The following is a 16,600-nucleotide window of genomic DNA, read 5'->3' on the forward strand; positions in this document are numbered from 1 at the left end:
CAGAGTCTGTGAGAAAGGCTAAGCGATATATTCCATTAGAAAACCAAGAAAGTATGTTTATAAAAAGAAACAAAAACCTAGGAGAAAAAAAAAGTGGAGAACCGTGCAAAAGTCAGTCTTGCACTTTAGTGGTTTTAAAAATAAAGACAGTACAACGCCCAGGTGCCTGGCTGGCAAGTCCCCATCCCCTTTGCCACCACTTCTCAAAACTCAGCCTCCTTTCTCCAAAAAACGTCCTCTTTGAGCCCAAGGCTTGCTTCTCCTAGGCCCATGTCCCTCTGAAGTTCCCACCTGCACTGCAGCCCTCTGGGGGTGTGGGTGGGGCTGAACAGATGGAGAGGGGCATGGTAGCCGCATGGCCACCAGCAAGCTAGGTGGTGGGAGGGTCCCAGTCAGGCCCACCGCCCCAGGGGAGGCTGACCCTGCAGGATTACCGTGGAGGCCACTGAGACGGTGATGGGAAAATGGGTGAGGAGACAGGAGGTAGACCACACGGGGCCTCCTGGGCCTCCCGTCCTCCCCCCGGTGGGGGGGCGGTGTTGAATGTCTCCAGGCCTGTCTGTCCAGGCCTGGCTGTCCGAGAAACTTTAGAGTCTCTTCCGTCCCAGATGAAGAGAAGCTCTGGGGGAAGGAGGCCCCTCGATCACCTGGCAGCAGTGGGAATGACAGGGAATCGTCTCCCTGCTAGAGTGAGACATGAGTCAAAGGGGGATGGGAAGAGGCCTAGTGTTGGGTGGGTGGGGGGCAACATGTAGTCTTGAGGCCACAGAAAACTCCAGAGCCTAAGGCCTGGCGTCAAGAAGATCCTTGCTCAGGATCCCAGCTGGCAGTGCTTCCCACCAGCCTTTCCCCCTGCCCTGCCCCGGGGACGCTCCACCTTCCTCCATGGCTCCCTCCCCAGGCCAGGTCTCCCTCTTGGGAGGTTAGGCTCATCGATCATGAAGGTCCAGCATCCTCTAGGGAGTGGCCAGGTGAGCAGAGTCACTCAAGTACTGGACTCAGGTTGGGAGAAGTCAGTGTGAACTCTGGAAACCCGAAGACACTGGTGGAGTTAAACCAGGCCATGCTCTTCCCCACCTCCCGGCTGACGCAAAGAGCCGAAGGGAGGGGCAGACATCCACCCAGAGTCCAGTAAGCGGCAGGGGGAAAAAAAGAGAGCCCCTCTCAGGAACAGGTCCAGGTCTTGGGAGGGGTGTGGGGTGGGGTATGCAATTCCTGGCTCAGTCTTTTCTTAGGGGGAATGGCACCCCAGTATCCACTTGGCAGAGCCCAGTTAGATGAGCGCTCAGGATCCACAGAGAGAATGGGCAAACAGAAGAGTGAAGTGGGAAAGGTTTACAATACTGGCCTAAGACACGGAAATGTGAGTCGGGGGTTTGGGGACAGTCTTGCGGAGAGATGGGGCACACGGCTGCAGCAGGTCGAGTAAGTCCTCACGGCTGCCATCCCCATCGGGCCCTTTGTCCAATCGGCCATCTCTCCTGACCCAGCCAACTGTCCTGTTGGGGGGCAGGAGACCCCCCCCAAGTTCCGTAGCTGCAAGCTTCCCACCAGCTGAAATCTATTTGCTTCTCTGCAGTCCCTCCTCATGGCCCCAAGTTCGGTGTTGGAGTGGTCTCCATGGTGTCACGCCATCAGGAAAGAGCAGAGAGAGCTGTGTGCACAGCGAGGAGGGGTCTCCTTTGCCAGTGTCCAAGCCCCCTTCCCTGGCAGGCTATCTCCGGCCTCTGAGGACAGCCCCGCGGCTGCGGATGTGTTGAGGAAGTCAGTGGGGATGGGAAGTTTCTTGCTTCAGAATCTGGCTGCCAAATGACAGCACCCTCGAGGGATCCGTTCGTCCTGGGCCTTTCTTCTACCCTCCACCCCAGGGAGAAAGCCTGCACTGGCCGGGGGCACCGGAGAGCCTGAGAGGCTCTAGCCTCCGTCTCTCACCTTACGGTGAAGACGGCCACCTGCTCGCATGGTCTTGTCCCTCCAAAGGCACAGCCAGACTGTGCTGATCCTTGCCCCTGGCCAGCGACAAGGTTCTAGAACCCACCTTATGTTACCCGCCTTCCCCGGCTGCCAGGCCTGGAGTCAGCTCATTTCTGGGAAATGGCACCCCTAGTCTCCTCTTTCTGTCCTCCTGAATCCCAAAGGGCTTAGAGGGTGGGAAGCCAGGAAGTTGCTCTTGGCTTTGTCCCCCTTTCTGTTGCTTTGCTTCAAAGCTAGAACGGGGCAGTCCCTCCCGTGTCCCTCCAGCCCCGTCCCTCCACTCTCTCTCCTCCGGCCTGCGCAATCGCTTTTACCATTTCCCTGTATTTAAACCTGTTCACCTCCATCCCGCTCACTCGCTGCCTTCTCTCATTTCAGTCTCTCCCCTGCTCTGCCAGCCTGAAGGCCGAGAGAGACTTTCAAAATGCAGGTTCTGCCGGGTTGAAAGGAAAAGGCTAGGCAGGACGTGTGGGTCACACTTGGACCTGTTGTGCTCCTTCGGTGCAGGGCCCCGAGCCAGTGACTTCCAGAGGGTCTAAAGGCTAACATGAGAGGTGCTGGGGCCGTGGGGGGGGGCGCCCCATGGAGAGCCCTTATCTACCTGGCTGGGGGGTTCCTGCGGATGCACCTGCAAGAGTCCAACACCGCGGCCGCTGGGGGCTTGTGTCTGCCGCTTCTGGGAGGCTGGCAGAACGGCAGTTACGGGGTGTTTTAGAAGAATACGGGTTTTCTTGGTTTTCCCAGAATGAGGAAACGCCTCATTACCCCCAGAGGAACTACTCTGAAAAGTTAATGCAAACCTTCAGAAGAAAGGAAGAAAGAAAGCAAAAAAGAAAGACCATAGATGTATATGCCTTATAGATGACTATATGAAGCCCCGTAGAGAAGTCCGTGCGAGGCCCCGTTGATTTCAGCCTATCCTCCCCCAGAGAGGCTGGGCTAGTAGCGAATGGAGGGCCACGGCGGGGGGGCTGAAACCACCCGTGTCCGCGTGATCTGGTCACCTTGGAAGAGCAAGTCTCTCCGCTGGGGGGGGCGCGTACTGCCGTCTAAAGTCCGTGCGGGGACTGAAGTACACATGCGTATGTCGTCTCTGTGTATCTGCTTTGGAAAACCTATCTATCTAACAGCACTCGGTGATTCATTTGCTTTGTTCTGAGAGGAATGGAATGCATTTTAGTTTTCGTAAGTTTTGGGGAGGGAGAACCCTTGGCCGGTGAGAGGGGAGGAGGGGCGGGGTTAAGCCCTGCAGCTTGCTGGCTGGAGGTGGGGTCAGGTCCAGGAGAGGCACTGACTCCTTCTGTCCTTTCCTTTTCTCCCCCTACGACTGATCCAGACGGGTAACCCCAAGGGTGCCATCGAATGCCACACCTTGGGCCATACCTTCCAGTGCCCAAACGTCTCCCAACTCAGGCCAGGGTTGGACACGACAGGTGGGTCCAGCCATGGTCCCGGGGGGGGGGGTCTTTCCTTCCTGCCCACATTTTTCTTTCCTTCTTCAAAACTCAGTTTGTCTCCCCCTCTCCTCTACACGTGCACTTTCTTCCCTTCTCTCTCTCGTGTTCCTCCTCCCTTCCCCTCCCTGTCCATTCAACTTGCCTCCAAAAGAAAACCATTTTCAAGGGGGGGGGGTCTCCTTAGCTGTTTGCATCTCCGCTGTTGCCGGTTTGAAAGTTGAGACCTTGCTAGAGATTCCGAGGTCCTCAGTTTCCTCAAATAGATAGATATATGTATGTTTTTTCCCTTAAATGAGATGAAATGAGTGGCGTCCTGGGGTGGAGGGAGGTGCTGGCTGGAGTCGGGGCTAGGGATGGGAAGGGGCAAGGGAAGGACGGGGAAGGGACGCGTCACTCAACGTTGCTGCTGTCGAAGGTGTGGCACTGAAAGTCCCCATCGACGTACTCCATGCCTGGCAGCTTCATGCCGTACTTGTCCACGCACCAGCAGATGCCACGTTTGCGGCCACGGGAAGGCTTGCACTGGGGCGGGGAGAGCGACAGGCCGTGAGGATGGCAGTCCCCCAGGAGCTCTGCTCCTGCCCTGTTCTGGCCCTGCTCCTTGTCTACCCTGCCCCAACCATCGGGTTCTCGTATGCCCCCTGCACGGGGGATGGCCCCAGCGGGAAATGCTCATTTAGACAGTGCCCATGGCTCACTCTTACAACCTCTCTTTTACGTCACCCATTCACGGTCCTCCAACTTGGTGTTCTCCATTCAGCTACGTGATCTCCTGCTGCTGCGTCATTTCTACGCCTTTATCAGGTACAAGACACGGCTTAGTACTTCCTACAGAGCAGGTGCTGTTCTAAGTGCTTTACAGACACAATTCCATAATCCCTCACAACTGCGTAAGGACAATAGGTACAATTATCATTTTGCATGAGAGACTAGAGGCAGAGATAGTAAATAACTAGGTAAGGAGGACGCAGTTCGTAAGGAGAGCCAACAACTGACTCAAGGCCGTCTGGCTCTTGTCCCCCAACTTAGATGAGGGGTACCCTGATGGAGCATCAGAGCCACCTGGGAGGGAACTTGTTAGAAATGCCAAGTTCTCAGAGGACATCCCTGAGACTCTGGGGTGGGTCTCAGCAATCAGTGTTTTAACAAGTCTTCCAGGTGATTCTGATGCCCCGAAACTGGCAGAACCACTGGCCTACGGTAACGGGTACCACTTGAATAGGCTAAGTATTACTATTTAACCAACAGTGTGTGGCCCAAAGGGTGGCCTGGCTGTGAATGGGAGGGAAATGATTTCAGATGGTATCTGCTAAAAATTTGTTTGGAAGTCATTCTCTCTGTGTATATTTATGTGTGTGTTTATCAGAAAATAGTATATACGACATGTGATAGGACACGGTGATGCAAAGTTTCCTTTTTAAATGAATTCACGAAGTACGGTGGGGGTCATTAAAACGGAAGCAGATTATAGTACAGGAGGGAACGGGGAAAATCCTGATTGGGGTACTGGTGTGGATACTGGAGGTTCAGGAAACACTATTGTTGATGACAGAAACCGTAAGCATTTACAGGTGAAGGTTTTCTGGCAAATGCCACCCTCAGGAGCCCTCTGAACTTGGGCGCGGGGGATGGGGGCGTACCTGCTTTCTCTTGTAGAACCCTTTGCGGTCGCAGTTGGGCAGGTACACAGCACGAGGCACCATGCGTGGGCTGGCTTTGAGCTCCTGAAGGGAAGCCTCCATGTGTCTGCGGCAGGGGCCCTGTGCGAGGACGGCAGGGGTGAGACACGTGGCAGGACCCGAGGGGAAAGCACCTCCACGCGCAGAATGTGTGGCCCAGGGTGCTGGGGGCCAGAGGGTCGACGGAGAATTTCGTTCCAACTAGTCGCTCCCAGAGATCTCTCCCCCTTTGTACCTGTCATGTACTTGGTATAGCAAGTGTGCAAAGCCTGCAAGTCTGTGAGACTCACCTGCTCAGACTCCTGTCTGACCTCAGGGGCAGAGATGACCCTGGGATGGGCAGTGTTCTCAGCTCCCCCCACAAACTTGGACTGGGTCAGCTTCTTTCTGCGGTCCTTCTTCACGGCCTCGGCCTTCAGCTCAGAGATGCGGGTGTGCTTGGGCCGGAAGATCTTGGGAGGGTACGTCTCCTCTGTCATCTCGGAGGTGGTTGGCTCCTCGTGCTCACGGGAGTCTCTCTCTGCAGGAGAAGGAGACAGAGGGTCAGCCTCTGGGGCCGAGCCACAAAAGCAGAGTCCCAGGCTTGGAGGGTCGCTGTCCTCCTGGAGCTTCCCAGCCTGGGGAAGGCACGGAAAGGAGGAGGAGGACGTAGGAGTCAGTACTCGTACAAGTGCTGGAAGTTGCTGGCATGACTGGAGTCCAATGGAACAAGTCTAGGAAGCCTTTGCAGAGTGGCACAGGGTTGAAAAGGTCAGGCTGATAAATGAGGGCCAGTGTGAGAGGAGGGAGAGGACATTCTGGGGGCAGGAAGGGGAGAGTGGGAGGGAAGTGGCCTCTGTGGGCACACAGGCGCTGGTGAGGGGCTTGCTTGCCATGGGGCTGGCTAGGTAGCTGGGGCAGCGGCTAGGGCTGGGCTGCCAAGAAGAGCACAAGCTGGAGATGCAGGCTGATGGAGGAAGATAGGCAACAGCCCAGCATGGACAGGAGAAGCCAAGACTATCCCCAAGTGGGGTCTTCGTGCTTCCAGGACTGCTAGAGCTGACATAGATTTTGACTCTGGAAACCAGGGGCAGGAGGGTCCTCGGGATCTAGACTAGCAGGGAGGTGGGGGGCATCATGGAGAGGAGGGGACCTGAGAAAGCCAGACACGTGGGGACTGGAGGGGTGCCGTGTGGGTGGGTGGGTGGACTTGGAACCCCAAGGCCCTGCTCTGGCTCAGGGCTGGCTCTGTGCTCTGGGCCCTGGGAGGCTGGAACATAACTCAGCTCTAGGCCAAGAGAGGCTGACAGCTGGCTGGGGCTGGAGCGGTTATATATAGGAGAGACTTGGTGACAGTCTATACTTAGCTGACTTATGACCTTTAAAGAAGTAGGACTTTGTTCATTTATTTGTTGATCTGATAATTCCACAGCCTGGCCTTTTCTCCATGACAGACTTCCAGTACATTCTTATCTCCCGGGCCCCCCTCTCTGGGCCCCCCTTTCTCCTCTCAGCTCCTGGACCCTGCCTGCCTTGGCAGACCCAGAGTGGGGAGGGCTCTACCGCTCCTCCCACGTGGGCAGGATGTGACCAGGATGCCACAGTGAGACCAGGTGCATGGTGGGGTGGGCAGGGGCAGGGCAGCCTGTCTTCATTGCCTCTTTTCAAATTTTAGAAAGAGAAGAATAGGGCTCTGGATTGACCCTGAATAACTCAAATGAGGTGAAGGAAAATCCTGTTCTCCACCCATTCCACAGACACTGGGCTCTCCAGGAGCCACGATGACAAGACCCTGGGACAGGGAACAGAAGGAGAGGGATCCAAGGAGTGGGGATGAGGGGAGGCACAGGGAAGGGGAATCTTGGTGAGAAGAAACTGTTTTGTGTCCCCAGGGGCAGGAACCCTCTCTCCAAGGGAAGTTCCAGGTGTGGGTTAAGAGAGGCATTTGGGGACCTGGCTAACCCGGTCAGGACGCCAGGTGGCAGGAAGCACCCGAGCACCTGCTTGTCTCTTGGCTTCGGATTTGTCAAACTTAATTGAACGGGTATCCGGGTATCCGGTCTTTAAGGCCCTGGCAGGGGAGTTCCCTGCCCTGAAGAAGCCTCTGCAGGTCTGCAGTGTTTGGGTGGGTTAGGTGACTTGTATATTTATCCACAGAGAGGAAGGGAAGTAGTCACCGGAGAGGGAAATGACAGGGAGAGAGCAAATGGCAAAGCAACGGGCAGGCTTTCTCCGAGCAAAATTCAGTGCCAGGTCCCCATCCCCCACTTTCGGCCTTTCCCTTCCTCTTCCCACCTTGCCTTGACTCAGGGCTCTGACTCTTTGAAACCTGCTGTGATCGCTGATCCGCATGGTGATGTGCCTGGTAGGTGGAGGAGAGCCTTCCAGGCTTAGCCAAAGGCGTGACGTTTGGGGTAAAGCCACTTTTCTTGGTTGTGGGACCGGCGAGCCTCCTCTAGAGGCTGGTCCAGCCAGGGCTGCAGGGCCAGCAAACTGTCCTTGGGGGCACCCGCGCGGCTGGTCTCTAGGCACCGCCTCTTCCGTGGGGGAGAGCCCAGGAAGCTGCTCTCTCCCAGTAGCTCGCTGTACCTGCTCCTGAAATCCTTCCAACAGACCGTCGGGCCCATGTCCCTGTGTCCAAGCAGGAACAAGGACACGAATGTATCTCAGGTGCTCTTTCTAGTTCTTAAGGACATCTGGGATGGGGAGTGCCACCCTTCCTCCTCTGGCCAGAGATGTCATCCCCTCCACCACCAGATGTGGCATCACCTCTCATGGGGCTCCGGGCTCTGGCCTCGGTGGACACGGAGGGAGGCAGGCTGGCTCACAGCACTCCACATACCGACAGCTCTTCTCAAGACCCTCCATCTTTTAGGACCTTTGCTAAGGAATGCGGTGGGCTGCCCTTAACCTTGACTCACTCTTCCTGGGAGGAGGATGGGGCTGTTAACAGTGGTTCAGTAAACTTGGGAGCAAATTTTCTTTGATCTCAGTCTTTTCTCTGCAAGTGTTCAAGTATGGCTTTGGGGCTAAGTACATGTTCATACTGGAAAACGATGTAGATTCCAGCACGTTCCATAAGGAACTCAAAGCACTTCTGCAAACCTTCTCTCCTTCTCCAGCCTCACTGAGGTGGGGTTCCCGCATACCCTCCCCCAGTTCATAGGCTTTTTGGCTGCTTCTGAAGGGCTTGAAGTTTTGATGTGCCTCCTGTTTTTTGCTGCCACTCGGCCCCATGGGACCTATTACGTAGGCAGCAGGACTGTGGAGTATCCAAGACACTCACCAGGGTCCTGTGGTCACCTGCAGGCTCCAGAGACAGTGGAAATGTAGCAAAAGCCAGTGCAGAGCTACAAAGATGAAAAGGCTGGAGAGAAGACCAGAGCTGGAACGCCAGAGCCAGCTAGCCCTGCTTGGCCGCTTCCTGGCCAAGTCATAAATCCGCTTTCAGTTTGGGCAGGGTTTACGTTTTAGATAAGACAACCAGGCCCATGCAGACAGGCAGCTCCTGTGCTCTTTCATCGAGAGGAAATGGACCAAGGTTGCAGAGGGGATACAGGTGGGATGAAAGGGAGGACTTCCTGGTGAAGTTGCCCTGCACGTGAACAGCAAAGGAACTTCAAAGTGCAGGAGGTTCTGGAAGCAGGTCCACAAACAGGTCAATACCTCCCAAGGCCAGTAGATGGCGGAGTAGACTGATGGACACGCAACATGTCCCAGTGCTTATTTCTAGGGTAGGCAATTTTAAGATCGGGGACTTAGGTGCTGCCCTCCCCAGCTTCTCTGACAGCTCCCCAAATCCTCTCCTTCTCGGTGTCTGCAGCACGCACTTCAGGAATCGGGGATGGACGGGTGAGGACTGGAAAAAACCCATATACAGGGAGGGTGAAGGCAGGTGTGAGAGCTGGAGGCTCATGGGGGGACAAGGGAGACCTGTGCATAGGCCCCTGCTGCTTCTCTAATCTGCAGCTGAAAAGTGATCTGGGGTAGAAGAGAGACCTGTCCAGGCCTCCCTTCCCATCTCTAGGTGTCAATTTGAAAGGAGTCTGCAGTAGATGGACAATGCAGAATGCTCAGTATTGTTCCCTCCAAGGGGTGGTGGAGGCAGGACCCATGAATTCCGCGATCTCATCCAAAGACCAAGGAAGCGAGGGCTACCATAGTGTCCCGATGATCGCCTTTAGGGTGGGTTCTGAGTCTGGTCTGCCTTCCAACCAGCTCTCTGGTGGCCTCTGCCACGTCGGGGTGGCCAACTCAGTTCCTCCTTCATTCGCAAGGCACTCCCGGGTCACACTGCTGTACCAGCCTCCACGGAAGCTCACACAGGTACACGGCCCTTCCTACGGCAACATGAACACCTGCTTGAGGATCACGCATTTTCCTGTCCCACAAACACAGAGGGCGTCTGGCTGTAGGCCCAGCTGCTGTGGACCCGGAGGCATCCTAGGGTGGGCAGCGCCACTCCCAGCAGAGCCTACAATGCACGCCTCCCACCCTGTTGTTCACGCCACCATGCTGTCCACACCCACCCTCTGGCTGTCGCTGCTCTCTTGCAGGGGCTCCAATGTGCACCAGCAGACCCAGGCACATCCTCTCAAGAAGCCTTCTGATCCCACCCTGTTCCCCAGCCCAGTGATGGAGGTGTCGGGGACCTGCTGCTCCCTGCTATCTAACCCTCTGTCCTGGGGCTCTTAGTCATGCCCTGGCACCATTAACACCCTGGTCCCGGGCTGGTGGTAGTTTCCCACTCTATCTTAACCTCATCCTCGAACCTCAGAGAACATGGGGTGGCCCAGATGTTGCGACGTTGCTTACGGAAATTGAAGAAACCGAGGCGTACTCGGAATTCACAGCTCAAGAAGAATGTAGGCCTTTGCCAGGCCACCTGGACCTGGGGAGAGGAAAGTCTCTTTTTCTAGCCAGGAGACAAGATGGGTTTGCCTAGAATCTCTCTACAAGGAATGAAAAGGGGAGCTGGGTTTCCTCCGGCTTTCATTCTAGCTCTCTCAGTGGAATTTAAACAGTCTTAAGTCTTAAGGGAGGAGCTTTGTCATTTATCTTTTCCTCTCCACTGTATGGTATTCAGTATATAATCTTTACATGGAGAGAGGCACCGATTTCCTCGAGAGATAAAGAGAAGTGGTTCTAGAAGCCTGTTTGTAACATAAACGTGGGCAGGTTGCAGTTCCATAGATGCCTTGAGAGGTCACCTCGCTTGTGCCCCTGCCTGTAAGCCTGTGGCTGCTGCAGAGGGAGCCGAGAAGCAGAGATACGAGTCTCAGGGGGACGGGAACCAGTAGGGCTCCCCTGGGTTTACCGGGCTTCTTTGATCTAAGGGTGTGCTATCCATTACAGTACTCACTAGCCACATGTGGCCACTTAAATGAATAAATATGAAATCAAATTACAAATGTAGCTTCTCAGTTGCTCTATCCACTTTTCAAGGCCCCATAGCCACAGTGGTGAGCGGCTGCCGCGTTGGACAGCGCAGACAGAGAGCACTTTCATCACGGCAGAAGGTCCTGCTGGACAGCTGGTCTGAGGGCTCTGAGCCGCGCCGGGCTGCGGCTGGATGCTTTGCAGCCCCTCCCCACTTTGCCCTGTTTCCCCACCAACCTGCATCCTCCTGCTTTTTGCTCCGACATGCAGCTTATGGGGAGGCTTATGGAGCGGCTGCTCACTTTGAAAAAACTGTGAGGCCTGTTTCAGTCTCCTGAAGTCTGACCATGTCCTAGAGGTAGATGCCAGATGAATCAATGACACTGTGTGTGCATGCCTCTGCATAAAGACAGCGGGCACAGGGCGGTAGGGAGGGGCTGCTGAGCCTTCTGGGGGGACTGCAGTGTGCCTCATCCTAGCCATTCCATCCCTGGCCAGTGTCTGCCTTGCCCCAGTCTCTCTTGGAAGACCCTGTTTTCTTTTTCTCTGTGGTCAGTAACAGACGTGCATGTTCTGGGCTCTTTTTGACATGAATTATGGGCCAAGAAGGAAAGGAGCGCTGTCTTTTCAAGAGCAAAACAAACCCAAACAACCGTCATCCTAAGGCACAGCTGCGAGAAGACACTGGAAGGGAAGTCTGACATGGGGGCGAACGGCAGAGGCGGGGAGCAGGTTCAGAGCCTCAGTGACTGGACAATGACGAAAACAGGCTTACCCTGCTGACCTCCTTTACGGCCCCCATGCCATTTCAGTCCAAGAAAACTAATGTGTTTAGGTGCTCTAAACCAACAGCCAAGTTGGCCAAGGTGGTACATTACATCTCCATCCTAAGCAGAGAAATAGAGACACCATATAGCATGGTGGGTAAACAGTCAGAATAAGAGTCAGACTATCAGAAGGTCTGATTGCCAACCCCAGGTGAGAGGAAGCAGTCTCCACCTAGAGAACTCCCTCCGGAAGTATCCCCCATCTGATGGCATTCCTTCATGCTGCATTACGACACTAGGTTTCCTTCCAAAAGATGGAGAGACAAAAGGTGACCAACTGCCCTTGATGGCATAGATACGGCTGCTGTCAAGTTGGTGACACTCCCCCAGAGCGAAAGGCTGGGGTCTCGCTCACACATCTCCCACTGTCCTGGGAACAGGGGTAAAGAAAGGATCCCCTTCATTTATCTCCCCTAGAGCCAAAGTAGGATTGAGGGCTGTGACTCCAGTACACATTTTTTGATCTCTGAGGGACAGCTGGTGATATATTTACACGTGAGACATACACACTTACGTACAACTCCCAAGATGAATGTCTCTGGCTGGGTTTCTCTAGAATCGGGGAGGATAGAACATGCTTGGTCTCTAACTGTTCCTCATTATACCCCAAACCAGAAGGGAATGGAGGGACTAGGTGGAAAGCAGCCTCTGAAAGGAGAAGGGGGAGAGGGAGAAGCACTTGGCCATTTCTCTGACCTGGCTACACATCCACTCATGACTCATCACAGTCCATTCAGAATATTACAATTAGGCAGCCACCCTCCCTGAGAACGGTCCTAGATGACCAGAAGGGAGTGACAGGGAGCAGGCAGAACTCTCCCTAGTCCCCCTAAGAAAAGAGAGTTGCTGGGGGGTCAAACAAGAGTCCTGTGGTGTCTGGCAATCCAGATTAAGACTCTTCGTTTTGGACTCTTCGGGGCAGGAGGAGAGAACAGAGACCTTACTTCCCATCTCAGGTTTGGGGGGCTTGCTGGTGGCATCTACACTTTCCAGTTGGGTGGCTACTAGCCACATGTGGCCATTAAAGCTTGAAACATGGCTAGTGGGGCTGAATTTAAAAGTTTATTTCATTAGGGGCGCCGGTGGCTCAGTTCATTAAGTGTCCAACTCTTGATTTCGGCTCAGGTCATGATCTCGGGGTCCTGGGACCAAGCCCCGTGTCGGGCTCATGCTGGGTGTGGATCCTGCTTAAGATTCTCTCTTTCCTTCTCCCTGTGTCCCCCACTCTAAAAAAATTATCTCATTGAAATTAATTTAAATTTAAAAACTAATACTCAATGTGGTTATTGGAAACTTTCTGGGTGTGTTTGGAACGATTCGGGTATATGAATCCAGTTTTTGAACTGTAAATTTTATGAAACTTAAATATACAGAACAAATATTTTTAATGAAAATGTAGTGTCCAAATTGAGATGTGCTGTAAATGCAAACCATACCTCAGATTTCAAAGGCTTCCTATGGAAGAAAGAGCATTAAACATCTCATTATAATTGCTGGAGTGTATGTAGAAAAGATAATGTCTTGGATACACTGAATTCAAATAATATGGTTAAAATGAATTTCACCTGTTTCTTTTTGCCTTTTTAAAAAATGTGGCGACTAGAAAATCTGAAATTACATGTGTGGCTTGTATTGGATTTCAACTGGCCAGTGCTGTTCTAAAGGGTCTGGGACGAATGTCATCTCCAGTGGGTGATAAAGAGATGGCACACGGTACGCAATTCAGCTGGAACGGTACAACGGGAATGGTTCAGGAGAACTAGAGCCCACTTAATCATCTGTGTGAATGAGCAAAGGTCAAAGGACACCAGGTTCTGAGTGCAAATTTGGTCTGGGTTTCGGCAAGCGAAGGCCCATGTCTGATGGCTAAGGTTGAGGGATGAAAAATGAGGTAACTAACCTATTTATATTAAAACTCCCCCAGGGTGCAACCTGGCAGGTCTAACCTACTGGGTAGAGGGCCTTAACTTATCTGCCTCCTCCTTAAGAATCCCCCAAGCCAGGAGCAGCCCGGGCTGCAGGATATATTAGCATATGGCTCCTTGCAACTCCTCAGGTCCATCTGAGGCCCCCAGCTGTCATCAGGAGGCTGTCTCCCTTCTCCTTTGGCAAGATGGCTGACATACCTGTCTATGGTCCCAAACCTGGTGACTTTCTTGCTCTCTTCCTTGTCGACTCTTGGGGCCTGTGGTTTTCTCTCCCTCTCCTACCCTGCCCCACCAGAGCTCGGGTCTCCTCATCCTTCTCGCCTGACTCCATGAAAGGCCTGTGCTGGTGGAGGCTGGTTGCCATGGGAAGCTGGCTGCTTCCGGGCCATGTTCTCCTTCCAATCTGTGGGCCAGTGAGGGCCCGCCTGACTTCCCACATCAGCAGAGCTCCCTACAGTTCAGGAAAGAAGGTTTAGTACATGGACTCGAGGCCTGGGCTCAGCACCATCCCTTTCCACCCTCCTTGTCCCCATCCCTTACTAAACCACTGGCCTAAGCCAGTCTTGCTTCCAAGACTGTGTAGGAAAAGGGATACAATAGAGTGTGATTGAAAATAAAAAAAGGTGTTGCATTCTCCACTTTGGGGAGATGTCACTTCTTCCCTTAAAAGACGGCACTCCCAAGTTCTGAGCCCCCAGTTCATTATCACAACCCCCACTAAGGGAAGACAGCATTGGGCCATATTTGCTGAAGTCCTCGTGGCAAGTTAGGCCAGGCCCCGGCGAGAGCCCTAGTGATTAGTGAAGAAAGCCCGGGACAGCAGCATGGGTACAGAATTAATAGGACCGTAGGACTGAGTTCTAGCCCTGACTCTGCTGTTATCCTTCACCTGATGTTGGACAAATGACTCTGCGCTCTCTGCTTCAGCGTTCTCATCTGTAAAACCATTGCTCTGAGTGCTGTGATCTGTGGGTTCTTTCCAGCATTAACACTCTTTGGTCAATACCTGGACCATTTCTGGGGAGACAGTATGACTGAACTGAGCCAAGTAAGAGGCCAGGCAGGAAAAGCCACTTTGTCTCTCATACAGGTTCACAGTCGCTCCTCTGGATTTATATTTTAAAAAAGGCATCATAATAGAAATCATGGAAAGAAATGAACTGGAAAAAAAGTGGGGGATCCTCTGGACATGGGCAGTGGGGAGTAGAAGCTTAGAACTAGCTTACTTGTTTGTTTGCTTATTTATTTTTGTAAATACGTAATAAATATTATTGTTTTGCAATGCCTATCCAGATTGTCATTTAAGGATGCTCTCTGGGGATTGCAACTTTTGGACCAACTATAGTAAAAATGCAAAACAAAAACTCAAGGAAACCCCCTCCAAATTGCCTCCTCGTCTCTCACCACATCCATTCTCCCACCCTCTTCACTTCTGCTCCCTTTTGGTCCCTCACTGGTGTCTGGTCTGCTTATGGAGTTCTTCCAGTTTCCGCGTGCAGTGGGCTTGGGGTGTGTGGATGGATCCCTTCTCCGAAGTTCTATGTTCTATGCATTAAATAACCCAAAGTTTCAAAGGCATTGCTCAAGTACAAAGTAAAAACCACAGACAAAAATCACCTTCTTTTCCTGCTAGCCACTCCCCCCACCCCCACCCAAGGCTTCTGTTGGGACTCCTGCTCCCATGCCCTTTGCTGTAACCCTCACCCTCACGGTGACCTCTGCCTCCCAGGTCAGCCCAGTCCTCCCTCTGCAGCTGCAAACCCACCTGCCTGCTCAAATCCAACCCAAGCCCCAGCACTCACTGGCAGCTGCTCTGACTTAAAACTCAAGCCCTCAGGGAATGCCCGGGAGCTAGGGGATGGAGAAGGGGGGGAGGAGGAGGGAGAAGAAGAGAAATATGGAAGAAAATGAGCTCTCCCTGTGGCCAACTGTCCTTGCCCTTCCAGTCTGAGCTGACACAGCAGAAAGACGGGCAGGAGGCAAGAAAAGTCAAGTTAAAAGCACCGTCTCTCGTCTTCCTGGCTCCCACTTTGGTTGGCTCAGGGCACAGCCAGCCTCTCAAAGACTTATTTCAAAGGGAGGGGGTGCGGGTGGGAAAGGAATCTGGCTCCTTTGGTTTTCCATGATCTTGTTCAACCCAGACACAAATTTGGCCAATAAACCTAACTCTGGCACATGACTTCAACATGGCATTTGTACCAGGCTTGGAGTGGACACCAGGGTGATGGATGCCAACCCCTCAAAGAAGCAAAGGCCGAATTCATTTTTATTTAGGTAATATTTTTTCGTTCCCAGAGCATACTTTGTCCTCTCTCTCTTACGTCTCAATGACAGAACTGAAACTCAGAAGCCCATTTCTCCCTGTATTCCGAGCTTAATGTCTCACGGGCTCAGGAGAGATCTCCCAGAACCGGGCAAGTATGTACTTCGCCCTCCTGCCCAGAAAGCCACCAGGTCCTTCTCCAAACAATGCCCAGGCAGAGCCCGGGGCTTCCTTGACCGGACCCAGCTCACCCATATTTATTGAGCTTGGTTCAATAAATAACTCCTGTCGCCCGCTTCCCTCCAGCCTCACACACACTGCCCTCTGTTTCTATATCTATCTTTGCCCCAGAACGGGCCAAAATAAAATGCGGGGCCCGGCGCGCTCCCAGCACCCAGTGCGCGGGCGGACTCGCTCTCTGGTTGCTCAGCAACGCGCCCGGCAAAACACCAGTCTCCGCCCGCCCGCCCTCCGCTCTTCCTCCCAGCAGCTTTGGCTGCCTGCCACCTCGCTCTCCTCAGCTCCCCGGTTCAGATTCTGGAAGCACACTTTTTCTTTTGGTTAAAAAAAGATACGTGTCTATATCTTTCTTTATATACGCATATATCTTTTGACTTATGTGTGCGTATATATACATGCATATATCATCTCTATCTGTATCTGTATGGCAACCGCAGGAGGGAGAGGCAAATCCAACTTCTCACCGCTGACTTTGGTAGGGGGACATGGTGGACGGGTGTTGGGGAGCAGGATTTTTGGTCAAGGGAGCAGACACGCTCCTCCCTCTCTCTGTTCATTTCCCTCTCTTTATGAACCGTCTCTGCACCATCTCCAACTTTCTGGGGACTCACTCAACGGTTTTCGAGTGGGCCAGGAGCGCCCACTACTGTACTATCTTCCGGGAGGAAGGGGTCAGCCCCTGCAGCCATCCTGCGACCGTGGTCGGTCAGGCACCTGCTAAAGGCCGTGTGGCGTCGCCAAGAAAGTGAGGGGTGGGGCGGGGAGGCAGCTACGTGTTCGCCAGGAGTCACCTTTAAAGTGGGGGTTGAGGAACGGGCAGCAGAGAAGTCTAAAGGGCATCTTGCTTGGGACAAAAGTGTGTGTGTGTGTGTGT

The 16,600-nt window shown here is 53.3% G+C and overlaps 1 protein-coding gene across 1 annotated transcript in view; it reads right to left on the reverse strand.

Annotated features, from left to right (window-relative positions):
- Positions 1-696: 696 nt before the first annotated feature.
- IGFBP5 (insulin like growth factor binding protein 5) overlaps positions 697-16,600 on the reverse strand; it is an 18,920-nt gene continuing 3,016 nt past the window's right edge. Inside the window, exons 2-4 of the mRNA XM_002913676.4 lie at positions 5,401-5,630; positions 5,072-5,191; positions 697-3,953 (exon numbers count right to left, since the gene is read on the reverse strand). Of these exons, the coding sequence (XP_002913722.1) occupies positions 3,822-3,953; positions 5,072-5,191; positions 5,401-5,630 (482 nt within the window). The 3' untranslated portion in view covers positions 697-3,821. The remainder of the gene's footprint in view (positions 3,954-5,071; positions 5,192-5,400; positions 5,631-16,600) is intronic.

This window comes from Ailuropoda melanoleuca, chromosome 2, assembly GCF_002007445.2.
Source record: "Ailuropoda melanoleuca isolate Jingjing chromosome 2, ASM200744v2, whole genome shotgun sequence".
In the NCBI taxonomy this organism is placed as follows: domain Eukaryota; kingdom Metazoa; phylum Chordata; class Mammalia; order Carnivora; family Ursidae; genus Ailuropoda; species Ailuropoda melanoleuca.